Below are 17,270 nucleotides of genomic sequence, written 5' to 3'. Positions count from 1 at the left end.
AAGCAAAACGAATGCAAAACTAAAGAATATTAGTATGACACTTCATGAAAGAGCGGTTTTCATTTGAATCAAGAACATATTAGCCTTTTTATGCGAATTTAAAAAAAATACACAATTTTAGCATTTTCGAAACGCTTACAAACAATCTGTTCTACGATCACTATTTGATGTAGTTTTGAATAGTTGGCCACTTATTTTTGACAGCCTAGTTATCATAGAACTTGCAATCGGTCTCAAATCTCTTAGCGAAAAGCATTTTCACAAACTGGGACCATTTTTGTAATCTAAGTCACAAATTTCCATATAACGTTAAACGCCTAGAGGTATGCAATGCCCTACAAATGTTCGTTATTCATTCAATTTTGTTCGAATCTTACTCCATTATCAAAGTTACCCCAAAACAGAAAACCGACTTTCGATTTTATGAAAAATTATATATCCATTCATAATAAATCTTTTGCCAATCTATCGACTGTAATCGATAGCTAGGATGCCAGTACTTGTTTTAAAAATATAAATTGTACATCTTTGAAACAGCATGCATAAATATTCAAGTTTTCTTCGAAAAAACTATCAAAGTTACCCCGTTTTACGGTATGTAAAAATTATTTGCGGAAAAGTCTTTTTATCTTAAATTATTTGAAAAATACATTGTTAAGCCAAAATCGTTTAATAGTCGTAAGGAACCGTACAATTATTTCCCTACCTTCTAATCAGAATAAGTCTCAAAATATTCATTCGGAGTAATGGCGTTTGGGGTAGTGACTCATTCGGGGTAGTGGCGTTCGGGGTAATGACCAATTCGGGGTAATGGCTTTCTGTGTAATGGCGTTCGGGGTAATGGCGTTCGGGGTAGTGTCATAGAGTCCAATTTGATACTTTTAAATTTGTTTTTGAATGGGTTACAATCCTTAATGGATATATTTTCGGATATGCAATGAAAATTTACAAAAATAACAACAACAGCTGTTCATTTTACCCACATAGTTCAGGTAAAATGAGCATGTGCATCGGTTTTTGTTAGCGATAAAAATATGTGAATATGTGGATATTTTAGTCTTAATTCGTATCGCTGCTATAGATAACATCCCTATGTTGGATGTTGTGCGAAAGAACTGTACAAATATCTCGTTTTTCTATCAGAAACAAGATGATACCCTTAAGGTGTTCATTTTACCACCCGTTCCCCTAATTTCTATTGCTAATAACTTGAAGATATACCAAAACAAATGTTGAACTATATTTCTTGAAATTCAGAAGTTATCGGCCATATTGCCCTACATTGAAATATCTAGAAAAGTTTGGTTGGAAGAATCTCAAGTTTCTGGAGAAATACTTGTTAAACTTGTTGGAAAAATCTCTAAAGGAATTTCAAAATAAAATCCTTATGAATTCTTTGGAGGATTTTTTGCAGAAAACTTTGAAGTATTCTTGCAGAAGTTTTGAGTTAATTACTGGAAAAATATGGTGGTGGAATTTCTTCTAAACACTAAGTAAATAGATGGATTTTAGACCTTTTTTTACCACCAAATAAACTGTTGAACTGTTGTTCAGACTGTTGAATCCAATCGCATTTTGGATTCCTCTTTGTTGATTAATTTGTAAAATGATGAGGGTTTAAGTCTTCTATAATATTATGTATGAAGTACAAGTTTGAATTAACCAAATAAAATGGATGCGGAAAGTGTCGAAAATTTCTATTTTGCTAAAAAGTTGTGAGGTCGCCCGCTAATCCCTAATAGAAACCCTGGCTACGCCCATGTAGGAACCCGTTTGCCCGTTTCGTCTTTTGTCATCTTGCTGCCGTTGCTGCTGCTGCTGGCAGTTAGCCATTCTAGGATTCAGCTCATGTGTACGTGATTATGCCCTCTCTCTAGCTCCCCAAGGATGCTTTCCCACTTTATGACAGAGACATGGGTTTTCTAAATCGTGTTCAAATCCACCTCACTCGAGTGGTTTCCCTTACCATCGCCGCGCCATCATCGTTATTTGGCCTGGCCGTTGTTGGTAGAAACAATTTCCTATGGTAGATCGCCAATTGAACACTGCAGCGTTCCCGAAAATTCTTAAGCATTCTGGACTCGAGTGAGGTTCCCTGTTCTCCCGAAAAAAAATTCCAAACAAAACCCTATTCAGCTATTCTGGTCCTACTCCACTGGGACTAGTGCGATGATGGAAATGTCCGGACCAAAATGTGCCTCACTCATTTGTTTCTGAATAAAAAAGGTGAAGATGTTTTGGGTTCGTGTCATCCTTTTTTTTTTGAACGTTCAAGGAATTTTATTGTCACAGAGTGCGACCCATCTCTGTCGTCGCAGTCGTCAGGCTTGTCCATGTGCATCGTAAAAAAGCGAAAAATACCATTCCCTGTATTTTGTGCTGGTCCTAAATGAACTTTGTTTTACTTTATTATGCTCTGCATTCAAAGAATGGTTGACTGCTGAGCGTTGAGAAAAGTTATTTGAACGATGCATTACCTTGATGATCGTGCAATGTCTTGACTTTGTGGGTTCAGTTGGAGACTGATGCCGCTATCCGTTCAGCCACATCAAGAAGAAGGGCTTTTTAAGGAAATCGTAGAAACCTTTTATTTTTTACAATAGATAATATATAGAATACAATAGGTTTTATATTTTAAATTTTTTTGAGTATTTGTAGCATTGACTCAAGCATAAGACAGCGCAACAAAATTGACAGTTTTGCGTGTCTCAATGATCAAATTATGTATCTCTAGTGAATTTGGGGTGGCTGAATCAGATGCCGTTCTCAGAATTGTTTTAGCACGTCATAATTTAGAGCTACAGGCCACCAAAGTTGTATAAAACACTGATTTTATTGATGTTTGCAAATAAAGCGCCATACAAACTGGTAAACTTGTATGCAAGTTGACTTATATCGTAAAATATAGCATTTTAACAGTCATTATTTTAAAAACAAGACGTGCTGTGCTATATCAATTGAACGGTATTTGTTTCATTCAGTGACTTCAAATCAAATAAAAAAATGGTATTTTGGAGCTTAATGCATCTGAGACATTATGACGGTAACAAACTTCGTCATTTTCATCATTCCATCAATACAGAACATTGGTAATCGGGGGTAAAACAACGCACTATTTGTGAAAAACGTGCACCTCTCACCCACACAAATAAAAGCCAGCACATAAACAGGAAATCGTTCTCCACCCGCGGCTGTTGTCTGTCGGGTGTTCCGCCATGTCCTCCACGCGTACACATACCCACGAAACGCATGAACAGAGGTATTTCCGGGAGCCACATTGATCCACTACCGCACTCGGACAACTCTGCTAACCAAGCGGCAGTGGTCAACCAGGACTGCAGCAACCGGTTGGTGGATGGGAAAAATATCATCACTAGTGTTTCCAAAAATAGTTAATGAAATAATTGGAAACAAGGAATTGTTGGGAGTAAAATGACAAGTAAAGAAAATATCAAAGAAGGATAAGAATTTTTGTCTTCTGAGCATTATTAACTCTTACAGTTTTTGTTGGCAACTTTTCTGTTTCATTTCATATGTCTAATGGCATGTTTTGATTATTTTAGTGTGTAGTTTCAATTTTTTTTGAAATAATTTTTATTGTTTGGTGCTTAATTTTTTTTTCTTTTTTTATTCTTCAGAGTTATTCTGACATTTTTTAGTGTTTATTTTTAATTATTTAGTGCTTTTTAAGCATTGTTATTGTTGAAAATGTCCAAACTGTTGCCTATATTATTATTTCTTTAGCTACTTTTTCATAAACCACAAGGTATTTCTGTTCTTTAAATGCTCGGTAATTAAGCTGCCGTTGGTGGACGTTGCAGTAGCCACTGCCGACAGCAATGGCATACAAGCGGGGAAGGTCGATTCTGATGAGCGCACATAAATTGTCTCGCATCGTTATTATAATATTTATTTTGCGCATTATTGGCCTTTGGTGTTCGGTGTTGATTGTGTGCCGTATTTGTATGGTTGGGATTGGTGACGAGGATTTCGATACCCGGTTTTGGTGAATGCTGAGTGACGCAACTTTTCAGTGGAAAGTTGCTTTGTTTTTCTGCGGTAAATGACAATTTACTTGTTTGTGTGATGGAAAATTATGTCACTGTTTACAATGTTGTTTATTATTATTTTGCCGATACATTCCATTTACAGCAGAACCTAGTTCAGCTCTCAGCTTTTGCAAAATAGGGTTGTAGAGCCCTGTCCCAATTTTGGTACCAAACGCTTAAGTTTAGACCAGACACACATGTTTACTATTTTTTTTTAAATGATTTTCGTTGATTTAAGTCCAATAATTTTTTTTTACGGTTTTTGAGATTTTGAGAAAATGAAGTACTCAAAAGTGAGTTCATTCCACTCAATTCAGGGGGTTCGTGCGTTAACCTAATTTTGAGTTGATGAGCCAGAAATTGTTTTCATTTGCAGCCATGCGAAAAAATACCTACTGGCCAAGTTTCACTCAACCGGCAGATCAAATTTCTCAACTGCCAGTACTATGCCACTTTCCAAAATTTGAGGTAACGCAATAGAAGGAGCGAATGAAATAGAGAGTGAAAAATAACTCAACAGTATACTCAAAATATACTCAAATATTGGGTTTTCGTTTTCTTCGTGCAGTGTTGAAACTAAAAGCCCTGTGGCATTTTTGTACAGACAGTGAACGTCAAACATGATCAAAAGTGATAAGTTATATATTTGTGACCATTTTTAAAATAAAAGTTTAAGTATGTTATAGCCGTTATTTAAGCTGGAAAACTCAAGTAGTTACAAAAACATGCTCTTTCGTGTTATTAAATAAAAACAAGAATTCATTAAACATTTTAGAACCCAATCATTGATTAAGCGCCTTCTGTTCTGATGATATTCAGAGGATCTGGAGTCTCTTGAAAGCTACTGCAGAAATTTTTGCTGGGGTTTCTTTAATAATTCCTCCATTTTTTCGTAAACCCTGAAGCAATTCTATTACAGTTTCTGACAAATTTCCTCCAAAATAAGAAATCCAAATATTTTAAAGTCAATTGTAACGCTGGCCAAGTCCTTACGGTCATCGGATATGGGATGGTATATAAGTGTGACATCCGTTGTTACTAAGGACCGAGTTTACCTCTGCCTCTTTATGGTTGTTACTAAGGACCGAGTTTACCTCTGCCTCTTTATGTCGTGGGCAGGAATGTTTGTTAGTGGAAAATCTTCAATAGCTGCTCAACCGAGATTCACCTTGATAAGTGATGCGATTGATGTAACCTTTATTTGAAAGCCATCTATTCACATAGACTAAAATTACATTCTTACGAACACAAAATATGTTGACAACTCTAGTGACAAATTGTTTGTTAAGTTTTTTTTAATGCAGTATAGGACATTATCGTTTGGTAAATTATTCGAATGAGAATAAATCAAAATAAAAAAAAACCTCGGCACTCCTTGTGGAGAACTTAGTTTTTTGACCAGTTTCCATCTAAATGTTTTGTGGAGAGGGGGGGGGGGGGCAAGTCACTAAATAATAAAATGGAAATTAAGGTAAATTTAACATTATTCAATTCGGAATTGCAGAAAAAATCCTTTTTTGGCAAATTGCTGGTCGCACTGAAATTCCAAATGATTCTTTTATTAAGATCGATCTGAAGGTTGTTAAAAATCGCTGTGTTGAGTTTTATTTAAGGACTGGTTAACCCGGCAAACCTTGTATCGCCATGTAGTGGGTTATGTGAAACTCCTTTTCAAAGATTTGTTGAACGTTTACTTCCACTTTCTCGGAGGTTTTTCAGTTACTTTACTCCACACAAACACGTCAAATCCCTCCACAATTTAAATCGCAAAAAAAAAAAAAATGAAAACCTATTGGTCCGATCTCGATAGAAGATAGAAGAAAGAAGCTAAATGCTTGATGCTAGCATCTAGAAGCTAGAAGCTAGAAGTAAGAAGTAAGAAGTTAGAAGTTAGAAGCTAGAAGCTAGAAGTTAGAAGCAAGAAGCTAGAAGCTAGAAACCAGACGCAAGAAGTAGTAGAAAGAAACTAGAAGCTTAAAACTAGCAGAAAGAATCGAGAAGATAGAAATTGGCAGAAGCTAGATGTTAGAAGCAAGAAGCTAGAAGCTAGAAGCTTGAAGCTTGAAGCTAGAAGAAAGAAGCTGGAAGCTAGAAGTTAAAAACAAGAAACTAGAAGCAAGAAGCAAGAAGCTAAAAAATAAAAGCTAGAAAGACACGATAAATGACTGGGCATGGCCTACCATTGGTACCTCGCTGCAGGAATAAAATAGAACCCTTTGTGCGGTCCTTAGCCTCTTACCCAGCAACTCCTATCCCTACCTCCTCGGGGTACTGGCCGGAGTACGAGTAACCTTGGGGAAGATCGGGTAACCAACCCCGGTGGGAGCTTTGGTCGTATGCTGACAGGGAAGTTTACTTCTGCAAACCTTGAGCGTCTGTACTCCATGTTAGGCGTGGATCACAACAGCGTATGTTCCCCATGTTAGGGGCGGCTGATCATCGTCCGATTGCCAGAGAAGGACTCTAAGCTAAACTGCGCACTATGGTCCTCCGAACATTTAGGGGGAATGGTCCTCCGGAAATCTAGGGGGTTGGGTCAGGCCCTGCAAGCCAACCTTACAAACACATCAGCAGAGGAACGTCAACAAAAATGGGCCCGGAGAGGCTGGCCATTTATCTGCATCGGCTGAGAAGCACAATCTGGGAAACAGAACAGCTACCGGAGGAGTGGAAGGAAGGAGAAATAAGCCACATCTACAAGAAAGGCGACAAGCTAGATTGTGAGAACTTTCGAGCGATCACCATTCTAAATGCGGCCTACAGAGTATTATCCCAGATCATCTTTCGTCGTCTGTCACCTGTAGTAAACGAGTTCGTGGGAAGTTATCAAGCCGGCTTCGTTGACGGCTGATCGACAACGGACCAGATTTTTACTGTACGGCAAATCCTCCAAAAATATTGTGAATACCAGGTCCCAACGCATCACCTTTTCATCGATTTTAAGGTGGCTTGCAATATTATCAACCGCGTAGAGTTTTGGAAAATTATGGACGAGAACAGCTTTCCCGGGAAGCTCACAAGACTGATAAGAGTGATGATGGAAGGTGAACAAAATTGTATGAAGGTTTCAGGAGAACACATCAGTTCGTTTGGATCCCGCCGGGGATTACGGCAAGGTGATGGACTTTCGTGCCTGTTTTTCAATATTGCGCTAGAAGGTGTTATGCGGAGAGCCAGGGTATGACTTTTATGAGATCCAGTCAAATTGTTTGCTTCGCGGTTGATATGGACATTGTCAGCCGAACATTTGAAAAGGTGGCAGACCTGTACAACCGCCTGAAACGCGAGGCAGCAAAAGTTGGACTGGTGGTGAATGCATCAATTCTACGGCGAACCCAGTATCCAGAAGGTGGCCAAAGCTGGAAGGATACGATGGGCAGGGCATGTTGCAAGAATTCCGGACAGCAACCCTGCAAAGATGGTGTTCGCTTCGGATCCGGTTGGTACAAGAAGGCGTGGAGCGCAGCGAGCGATCGATTTGGTGCAGAACAGAGCATAGAAAGATGCGGCCATGAGCCGAGTATTGTGTCGTGAAATTGTTGATTCAGTGTTATCTGTTTAGATGTTAACTAAATAAATAAAGAATGAAGAAAGAAGCTGTAAAATCTGAGTTATAGCTCTGCGCACTGAAAGTGCCAAATTAATAACTGTCTTTTGAATAAATTAATAAATGAAACATTCATACCGTGTTCATGATAAGGATGGTTTACACACAATTTTCGCTCATTTCAAATAAAAGCATCAAACGAGCTTACCAATTGATAATCCATCTTCGACGGAACAGCTCCAAATTACCTTAAATTTTGTCACCAATACGCCTAACGCGTACGAGGTAAGCTAGTAACAAACTGTCTTGATTGCACATAAGGGCACGGCTTATTTTTCGAAAGTTCTCATTATCAAAAATTCGTGTGCTCTTCTGAATTCAAATCACATAAAAAGGGAAACCCAAAATTTTAAGCCTAAAACATTAAAATTTAAAGGTGGTGAAGCCTTGATAACTTTGTTATTTTCTATCCAATTTTTAAGCATCATTCTCTTCGAAATTAAATTTATGGTGCCTAATCGGATTCCTTGTCAAATCCTTGGAGTGTTCTCCAGATAAATGGTTGGTAAAAGCCCTGACGGTGTCTGGGTTCGATTCCCGATCGGTCCAGGATCTTTTCGTATTATAAATTTCTTTGTCTTCCCTGGGCATAGTGTATCATCGTACTTGCCACACGATGTACGAATGCAAAAATGTCAACTTTGGCAAAGAAAACTCTCAGGTAATAACTGTGGAAGTGCCCATCGAACAGTTGAGAAGAAGACTTAACTCAAAACCGATCACACTGTCACTTACTTTGCGGAAAGGCCCCTTATTATTTTTTGGAACCGCTTTTCAAGCAAATCTTCATTATGTCATGAAATATTGTAGAAATTAAAATAAATAATGAAAAATTTGTAATCTTAGTATAAATACAACAAGGTTTAATAGCATTAAAACAAAAATTTGCACAAGATGTTTTTTTTATTAAATTTTATGAAATCTTGCACATTTAGTACAGTGAGATGCGTTACCTCCTCACCTACGAAGTACATACCTTCATACGCAGAAATTATTAAACAGCATACAGAATTATTATCATCAAAATCAGAGATAATTAGAATGCGTAAATGAATCGTGCGCCACGCTGCTGTTGTGTTCTGTGTTCGATGCCAATATCCAGACAAGCTCATAGGTTGCGAACATATAGGAATATTGTGCAATTGCGGTGTTTGATCTGCTGCACTATTGCGGCAACATGGCTAGTTTGGTTTGTGGGGCTGCGGAAAGTGGCAAGAAGTGACCACGCCGGTGTCGAATTAATTCTGCAACCACAATTGAATGTCATTAAACTAGAATTTTGTTGTTTAATTTTCGGAAGCCTTTTGTCCCCTTCCCATCCCGTCTCTAGTGATGGTATAAGCCAAAATGACTAAATTATACATAGCTGATGAATTGTTTTCTGTTTCAATTTTTACCGTTTCAGATGAACATGAAAGCAATACACTGCTCGCTGGTAGCGGCGCTGGCGTTGAAACTGGCAGGACTGTGCTATAGCTGTAAGATATCCGAGTATCCATGCAAAGGTGGAGCATTTTGTGTGCCGCTGGACAAGTTCTGCGATGGGAAAGATGACTGCGGAGACGGAAGTGACGAACCGAAGATGTGCACAGGTAAGACGATAAAAAGTTGACTTGGCAAGTTTTTCTATGAATTGCTTTTAGCGTCATTCCTTAAGAAATAACAAGCATGGTGGTGGTAACAGTTGATAATAAGCTGGACAATATTAATTTCTTCATATGAAACAAGTCAATAGTAAAACCATTATGAAGTGATTTAAGGTTTATAAGTGAAGCTCAGGGGCCTTCCTTAGCCGAGTGGTTAGAGTCTGCGGCTACAAAGCAAAGCTATGCTGAAGGTGTGTGGGTTCGATTCCCGGTCGGTCCAGAATCTTTTCGTAATGGAAATTTCCTTGACTTCCCTAAGTATAAAAAGAAGAATAAAAAGAAGAATAAGTAAAGCTTTGGATCACTCAAAATCTATAGAGTGATTTCAGGAAATTTACTGAATGTCACGCCTAATACATATAAACAATATTTCTTCAAGCACTCTGTTTTCAAACATGTAATCATTGGCGTAGCTAGGATTTTTTTCTGGAGGGGGCCTAGGCCCCCCCCCCTAGGCCTAAAAGGGGTCCTAAAAAATTCTTGTTTTTTAAAAGTAATGTCGGTCGCATTAATCATAATTTTCACAAATTTCGTAATTCTAACAATTTTAATTTTCGCTACCGACAAGATTCATTCTTTTTGTATTCCAATCAAAAGTTCTTTAAAAAGGCTAGCAAAAAAAATTACAAGGAATGTCGTTTGTGATTCATCCAGGAAATTTTCAGGTATTCAACCATGTGTCTCCTGCATTTCTCTGACAATTCCTATGGGAATTTCTTCATGAATAATTTTCGTACTTTTCAGTAGAACTTTTCCTAAGAACTCCTCTACCAGTTTTAACTGAGTTCGTCTTGGGCTTTCCACGAAAAATCATTCCTAGACATTCTGATATCACTAGAAAATTTCTCGAAGAATCTCTGTCGAATTGCTTAAAAAATCTCTTGAAGAATTCCGCCAGCGAGTACATTAGAAATTCTTTTAATAATTTCTTCTGTAAGGTCCGCTACGTACTTATTTCGTATAAATTTCAATGGTTTGTTTAAAGTATCTTCCAGATATTTATTAAAAATTTATTTAAGAGTTTTGGGAATAACTGAGGATTTAAAAAAAAAAACTAGTACAAAAAATTCTAGGGGTCTCACGGAAAATGTCTCCAAGATCACCAAGTAAGGATACATTCCAAAAATTATTCAAAAAGATTGCGAACAGTTTTAACAACTTTGCTTTCGAAATTCTTCCTCAAGTTGCTCTACAGGATTGTTTGGAAAAATCTCAGCAAAAACTATACTGCCCATAACTGCATATTTGTAACATTCGACAAAAGTAGGCATTGAGTAAATGAAACATGAAGTGTGCATTTTATGGCAGTATGGGAGGAAACTAAAATTTCTAAAAATAACCAGGAACTCAAAAGTGCTTATTTGGGGTTGATATTTCGTACAACTCATATCGCATACTAGGTGAATTCTCAAAAAATAATTTTGATAGAAATTTCATTGCCATTACTTCACGAGGCTTATTTATAATCTCAATGTGACTGTTATGCGGTTATTATTACCAATGTGACAGAACAACTTGGTATTTTTTAATTTTCTAGAACAATCTCACAGATTTCAGTAAGTTGATCGAAAACATTTATCATTTGATGACTCTCCATGGTATTAACTCCAATTTGTCAAAAATGTCGAATGTGACTGTTATGCAGTTATGGGCAGTATACAGACTTCCTGCAAAATAAAATAAATGATTCTTACAGGAGTTCTCGTAATATTCCACAAAGTTTTCATGAGCAATGAAAAATAATTCAATTGGAAAAATGTTATTCACAATTTCTCAGAGAAGTTCTCCGTAGATTTATCTGATTTTTCACGGATTTTTTTTTTATTTCTCTAAAATCAATGAACAACATCCCGAATTCCTTCAAAACTCTGTCGAAATTTTTTTTTATTTTTAAAATGCCTAACTAAGAACCGTTAGAAGAATTCTTACATTCCTATAAAGTTCCTTACGGAATACGTTCAACTGTTTTTACAAAAACTCCGCGAAAAATATTCAAGGATTCTCGAATAATTTGTTCAGGAATGTCTCAAAGAACTATTATCATTGATTCCCTAATATTCTTCCGAAAAAATATAAGTATTTTCCAGAGATTTTTTTTCTTTAAACCGCACTTACAATTCTTTTGGGATTTTTTCGAAGACATTTTTTATCAGATTGACTTAGAAGAAACATAAAAAAAGGTTTGAAAAAACTTGGATGGTATTTTTTTTGAATAATTGCAGCTTAAATAAAATTCGGAAAAAATGAGAAATTCCTGTCGTAAAATTCAAGAATTTAACCGTAGAAACTACAAAAGTACCTGTTTTTTTAGAATATGATTGGTTTTAAAACGGATGGAATTTTTACTGAAAGAATTTGTAAATAAAATAAGATAATATTTCGTATGAACTCATAATACTGCGGTGAATATATTGATGTAGAACCCCACCTTTAGAAATTCCAAACAAACTTTTTTTAAGGGTTGTTCATTTAATGTTTATTGCACTGTAGAAGCTCTTCGCGAAAATTGCGACAATCCCTATTTATTTAAGAGCTGTTACAGTAACGAAGATTTCGTAATGTAAAGTTTTAATGAACTCTATTATTAAGGGAAACTTATGAGTTACTTTGAAAATTTGTTAAGGAATCCGGGGATTTGAAGCAAAATTTCTAGAAAACTTTCGATGAAGTTCGCTATACAATTTATAATATTTTTTATGAAAACTATGTAAACAAATTTACAGAAGAATTTCTAGTAGAACTTTCAGCGAGTTTTTGTGTGTTAAGTTTTTGGGAATAATTTGCTACAAAACTGTTGGAAATTAATCAAATAATTTATGAAACCATAAGTTTTCTTGGAAAAATAATATAGTTTAAGCATATATACCGTAAAACGGGGTATGTCAGTGTGTACGGCAGCAACCACGTACCTATTCCTCAGCCGAATCGACAACCCGTGCGATCATATGGGGATGTAGGTACAATAGTGTTGCGTTTTCTCACACCGACTGTATTCAATGCCGGCAGATAGAGATATGGTGAGGGATAAGTGTGGTATATTGGACTAGCAAGATTGTGGGGCTTGGGGATGCTACAAAGGTCATTAGCCAAATACTTCAGTTTACCGTAGCGTAGCTGTAGTATAATTGGTAATGCGTCCGTGTACAGACTGGAAATTGTGGGTTCAAGTCCCGCCGGCTACATAATCTTTTAGCACAATGTTACCACAATTACACTTAATTTGGCAAACATATCTCTATCTGCCGATATTGAATACCTTTCCCCTAACAGTTATATGTAAGTTTCTGACTTAGATTACAAAAATGGTCCCAGTTTATGAAAATGCTTTTCGCTAAGAGATTTGAGACCGTATTCAAGTTCTATGATAACTAGACTGTCAAAGATAAGTGGCCAACTATTCAAAACTACATCAAATAGTGATCGTAGAACAGATTGTTTGTAAGCGTTTAGAAAATGCTAAAATTGTGTCAATTTTCAATATTCGTATAAAAAGCCTCAAATGTTCTTGATTCAAATGAAAACATGAAGTGTCATACTAATATTCTCTAGTTTTGCATTCGTTTTGCTTAACTGATTAACAGAATTTATGATATTTCGTTTAGCATGTGGTAGGTTACGCACTATCAAAGTTACCCGCATTTTCAAAGATACCCCGTTTTACGGTAGTTATTTATGCAAAAATATTTAAAAAATGAATTCAACATCAAAAAGATAATTTATTGCTGGAATAAAACGCTTTGTTCAATTTGGTTACAATTTTTCACACCAGGTCAAATTTCTGCCATTCATCTGAAGAAAACTTGACCATGTCGATATGTATTCCTTGAGAGTTAAGCCTTAATTTTCGACAAAATTTTTAGCTATGTATTATCTGAGAAATTGCTTTATTAATTTTGTGTCATTTTTGTTATTTTTTTTTTTTTGGACATTATACGAGTTGATAGTTAATTCTCATAAGAAAAATCATAATCACCAGATACCTCGGGCAGGGTATCTTCAAAAACCATGAGTAATCAGAATACAGTAAATACGCTGAAAGAGCATTATTTGGATTATTCGAACAGAACAAAATGTGGGAATCTAATTTTCAGGGTATTGATGTTTTTTGTACCACGGTATTTATTGCAACGGAGATGTCGAAAATTTGCTATTATCGCATACAACAAGAATTTAACTCCAACCAATCGATCGACAGCCGGACGATTAAAACTTTCGGTTTTCGCGCGATTCACCGAAGTCAGAACCGCCACGCTGTGTAATACAAGCGAGATTTTCTCACTTTAGTTGTACAACAAAAAATATCATAACTACTGAAAAGATTTTTTGTGAAAAACAAGAGTCATGTATGTGATTCAGAAAGTTTTGCTCTATGTAAAATTTATTTATTTTTTTAATTATTATTTTCACTATCGTCAAAAATTCTGGGGGGGGGCTGAATGATTCTGGAGGGGGCCAGGCCCCCCTGGCCTCCCCTGTTCCTACGCCAATGCATGTAATTGATGCATATCTTCATGCAATGAGACATTTCCGCAATAACAATCACGGTTGAACAACAACTTTGACTTTATCACAAGAAGACACGACTTTCTACGCTAAAAGGCTTCAATTTTCAATCTCGTTGAAACATCTTAACCTCCAAAGCCTTTCAGTTTCCTACAGAAAGCATCGTTACCGTTTCGCTGATTTTTCCCCCCTCGGCTTAACGTGCGTAGGTGAAGTCCGGAAACTTGTGCCAAAGCCTCGAAAAATTTACCCTTTCCAACCGTGAATGTGAACGAAGCAGCAACGTATAATGATATGCGTGTACGTTTGGGGATAATTAAAATTTCCTCCGACTTCATTTGTCACTTGTGGGGCGGGAGGGAGTCGAGTACAGACTTAAACTACCGTGCAACAGTTTGGGATTACCCCCTAAAAATCAAAATTATTTTGTCCATAAATCTGTCATTACACGACCAATTAAATGTCTGAATGGCGCACTCGGAAGGTAAAGAGATAATCCTATTTTGTGAGTATTTCAACAAAACCATTTTTTGTAAAATAGTTTTGAAAGCATTAGGAGGAATCTTCTATTTTTGCAAGTAAGAAGGAAATATATCGAAACTTTTTTGCAATCTACTACAGATGACACGCAGGCTTCGTCCTTTGGCGGAGAGGCGTGTGTCATCCGCAAACAAAGATTTTTGACATCCCTAAGGTAACTCAGGTAAGTCAGATGTGAAAATATTGTATAATATTGGTTCCAAAATGCTGCCTTGAGGAACACCAGTTCTTTTAAGAAGTTTTTCAGACTCGGAGTTTCGATAATTAACCTGTAGTGTACCATTTGGCAGATAACTTTGAATAATTCTTACAATGTATGTTGAAAAAATATTATTATTTTTTAATATAACAATCAAGCTTTCATGCCAAATACTATTGAATGCTTTTTCTATGTTTAGAAAAGTTGGACCAGTAGAATAGCCTTTATATTTGTTGGAAGGAGGAGGAGGTGACCTCAAACTTCCGCACGGCAGTGTACGAACATGGAAGCCAAACCACTTCAACGCGAAATGCTAATAAGCTGCTCGTCTGTCCCCGAGTGAGTGGTGTTTTGGGCGAGAAATATATTTTTCGTGATATTTTCAAATGATTTTTTAACGGCTACGTAGGAAGAAGCTCTGTGTTCGTTTACGGTTGATGGTAATCCCTAACGAGTACCTACGGTACGGAGAGTGGAGAGTGTGTTTTTCTGCGGATGATTGCCATACGAGCGTCATCGTCATTTATGCGAGGAAATTGTTGAGCCTTGAAATGGTGATTTTTTTTTTGCTTGGCTTGAGCTGCAACGTTTTGCTCATTTATCTAATTAAAATGTAAATGAGGAAGGATGTGAGTCCCATGCGGGGTCAATTATCACTTTTCATATCTGATTCGCATGTCGTGTGATGTGATTTGAGTAAACTTGTGTTTTACTGCCGTACTCTGACTTGAGCTTAGCATGATTTAGGGCGGCAGATGTCATGGCTTTACAATATGAAACTGAAAGTTCGTCTGAAATTCATTTTTAAAGTCTCCGTATTTCACGATTTACGCTAACATTTAGCATGGCTTCGAGGTGGATATATTCAACCACCAGATGTGTACAATCATTTGCAACTGTTTCAAAATTTATGCTAACATTCATTTAATTAGCGAAGCAGTCAATATAGATAAACTGTAAACTGTAATAAACAGATCCTGACTATTCAACCCTGCTCACAAAGTTTCGCAATCGAAAAAAGAGTGTCGAAAGCTATTGATACAGCCCAAGTAGCGCTAATTCAAGGACCTAACTATTGTAAAGGGAGCTTATATCTAGGTGACCTTGTGGACCCACTTTTTGCTACTATCAGAAAACATGAAATGGCAAATTCGCTTGTCATGCCTTGTGTATGCGTGCTCATTAACAACGTAATCGTTGCTACACTCATTTCTTAGTTAACTACCACAGATTTATGTGCTGTCACAATTAATGATTCTGTTGATGACCTCGATTGGAAATACGTCTTATTTTCGGTTTATTTACTACACGATGAACCATCTCCAACGAATAATTTCAAACCAGTTGCCGTACACTGTATAGCGAAAGATCTACCGCTGATTGTGGGCAGTGATAACAATGCTCAGAACATCATCTGGGGCAGCTCAGATATCAATTTGAGAAGCTGCTCCAATCTGATGGAATACCAAAGTAGTACAGATCTTAGATTCCTCCATGGTGTCTACTAGAGAAGAAGTGTTAGACAGACCGCTCTTTCAGAATAGAATCAGTAACGAGTTTACGAATTGGTATGTATTACATGAGGAATCATTATCTGATCATCGCTACATCTTCTTTGAACAGTAGAATGTAACTTCACAGGCTTTACGTTTTGGGAATCCCCGGTCAACAAATTGGGAACTCTACACTGACCTGGCACAGTAAATGGCTGGGCATGTCGTACCATTGGTACCTCGCGTACCTGCAGGAATAAAATAGACCCCTTTGTGTAATCCTTAGCCTCTTGCTCAGCAACTCCTATCCCAACTTCCTTGTGGTACTGGCCGAGGTACGAGTAACCTTAAGGAAGATCTGGTAACCAACCCCGGTGGGAAATTTGGTCGTATGCTGACAGGGAAAGGGGGGTTTACTCCTGCAAACCTGGAGCGTCTGCACTCCAACAGCGTCTGTTCCCCAAGTCAAGGGCAGCTGATCATCGTCCGAGTGCCAGAGAAGGACTCTTAGCTAAACTGCGCACCATAGTCCTCCGAACATTTAGGGGGACTGGTCCTCCGGAAATCTAAAGGGTAAGTGTCAGGACCAGCAAGCCAGCCGTAAAAAAACTCAAGCGACGAATAACCAACGAGACAATACGAACCGGGACAATCGGCGAAGACCACAGTGACGTAAAGGGATTAGCGATTGGAAGCTCGGTACGTGGAACTGTAAGTCTCTCAACTTCATCGGGAGCACACGTATACTTGCCGACGTGCTGAAGGACCGTGGATTCGGCATCGTAGCGTTGCAGGAAATGTGTTGGAAGGGATTAATGGAGCAAACGTTTAAAGGTAACCATACCATCTACCAGTGCTGCGCCAACACATTGAGCTGGGAACAGCTTTCATAGTGATGGGTGATATGCAGAGGCGTGTAATAGGGTGGTGGCCGATCAATGAAGAAATGTGCAAGTTGAGGCTTCAACTTCAGCATAATAAACGTGCACAGCCCTCACACTGGAAGCAATGATGATGGTAAAGACGCTTTTTACGCACAGCTCGAACGCGAGTACGTTTGCTGCCCAAGCCACGACGTCAAAATCACCATAGGAGATCTAAACGCTCAGGTTGGCCAAGAGGAAGAGTTCAGACCGACTATTGGAAAGTTTAGCGCCCACCGGCTGACGAACGAAAACGGCTTACGACTAATTGATTTCACAGCCTCCAAGAATATGGCCATTCGTAGCACCT

General features: G+C 37.6%; 1 protein-coding gene across 1 annotated transcript in view; it reads left to right on the top strand.

The window, feature by feature from the left end:
* LOC5563894 overlaps positions 1 to 17,270 on the top strand; it is a 569,696-nt gene that overhangs the window by 269,001 nt on the left and 283,425 nt on the right. Inside the window, exon 3 of the mRNA XM_021840824.1 lies at positions 9,062 to 9,248. Coding sequence (XP_021696516.1) covers positions 9,062 to 9,248 — 187 coding nt within the window. The remainder of the gene's footprint in view (positions 1 to 9,061; positions 9,249 to 17,270) is intronic.

This window comes from Aedes aegypti, chromosome 2 (assembly GCF_002204515.2).
Source record: "Aedes aegypti strain LVP_AGWG chromosome 2, AaegL5.0 Primary Assembly, whole genome shotgun sequence".
Lineage (NCBI taxonomy): Eukaryota > Metazoa > Arthropoda > Insecta > Diptera > Culicidae > Aedes > Aedes aegypti.
Note: the sequence above shows the minus strand (reverse complement) of the source record. Positions and strands in the feature narration are given on the sequence as shown.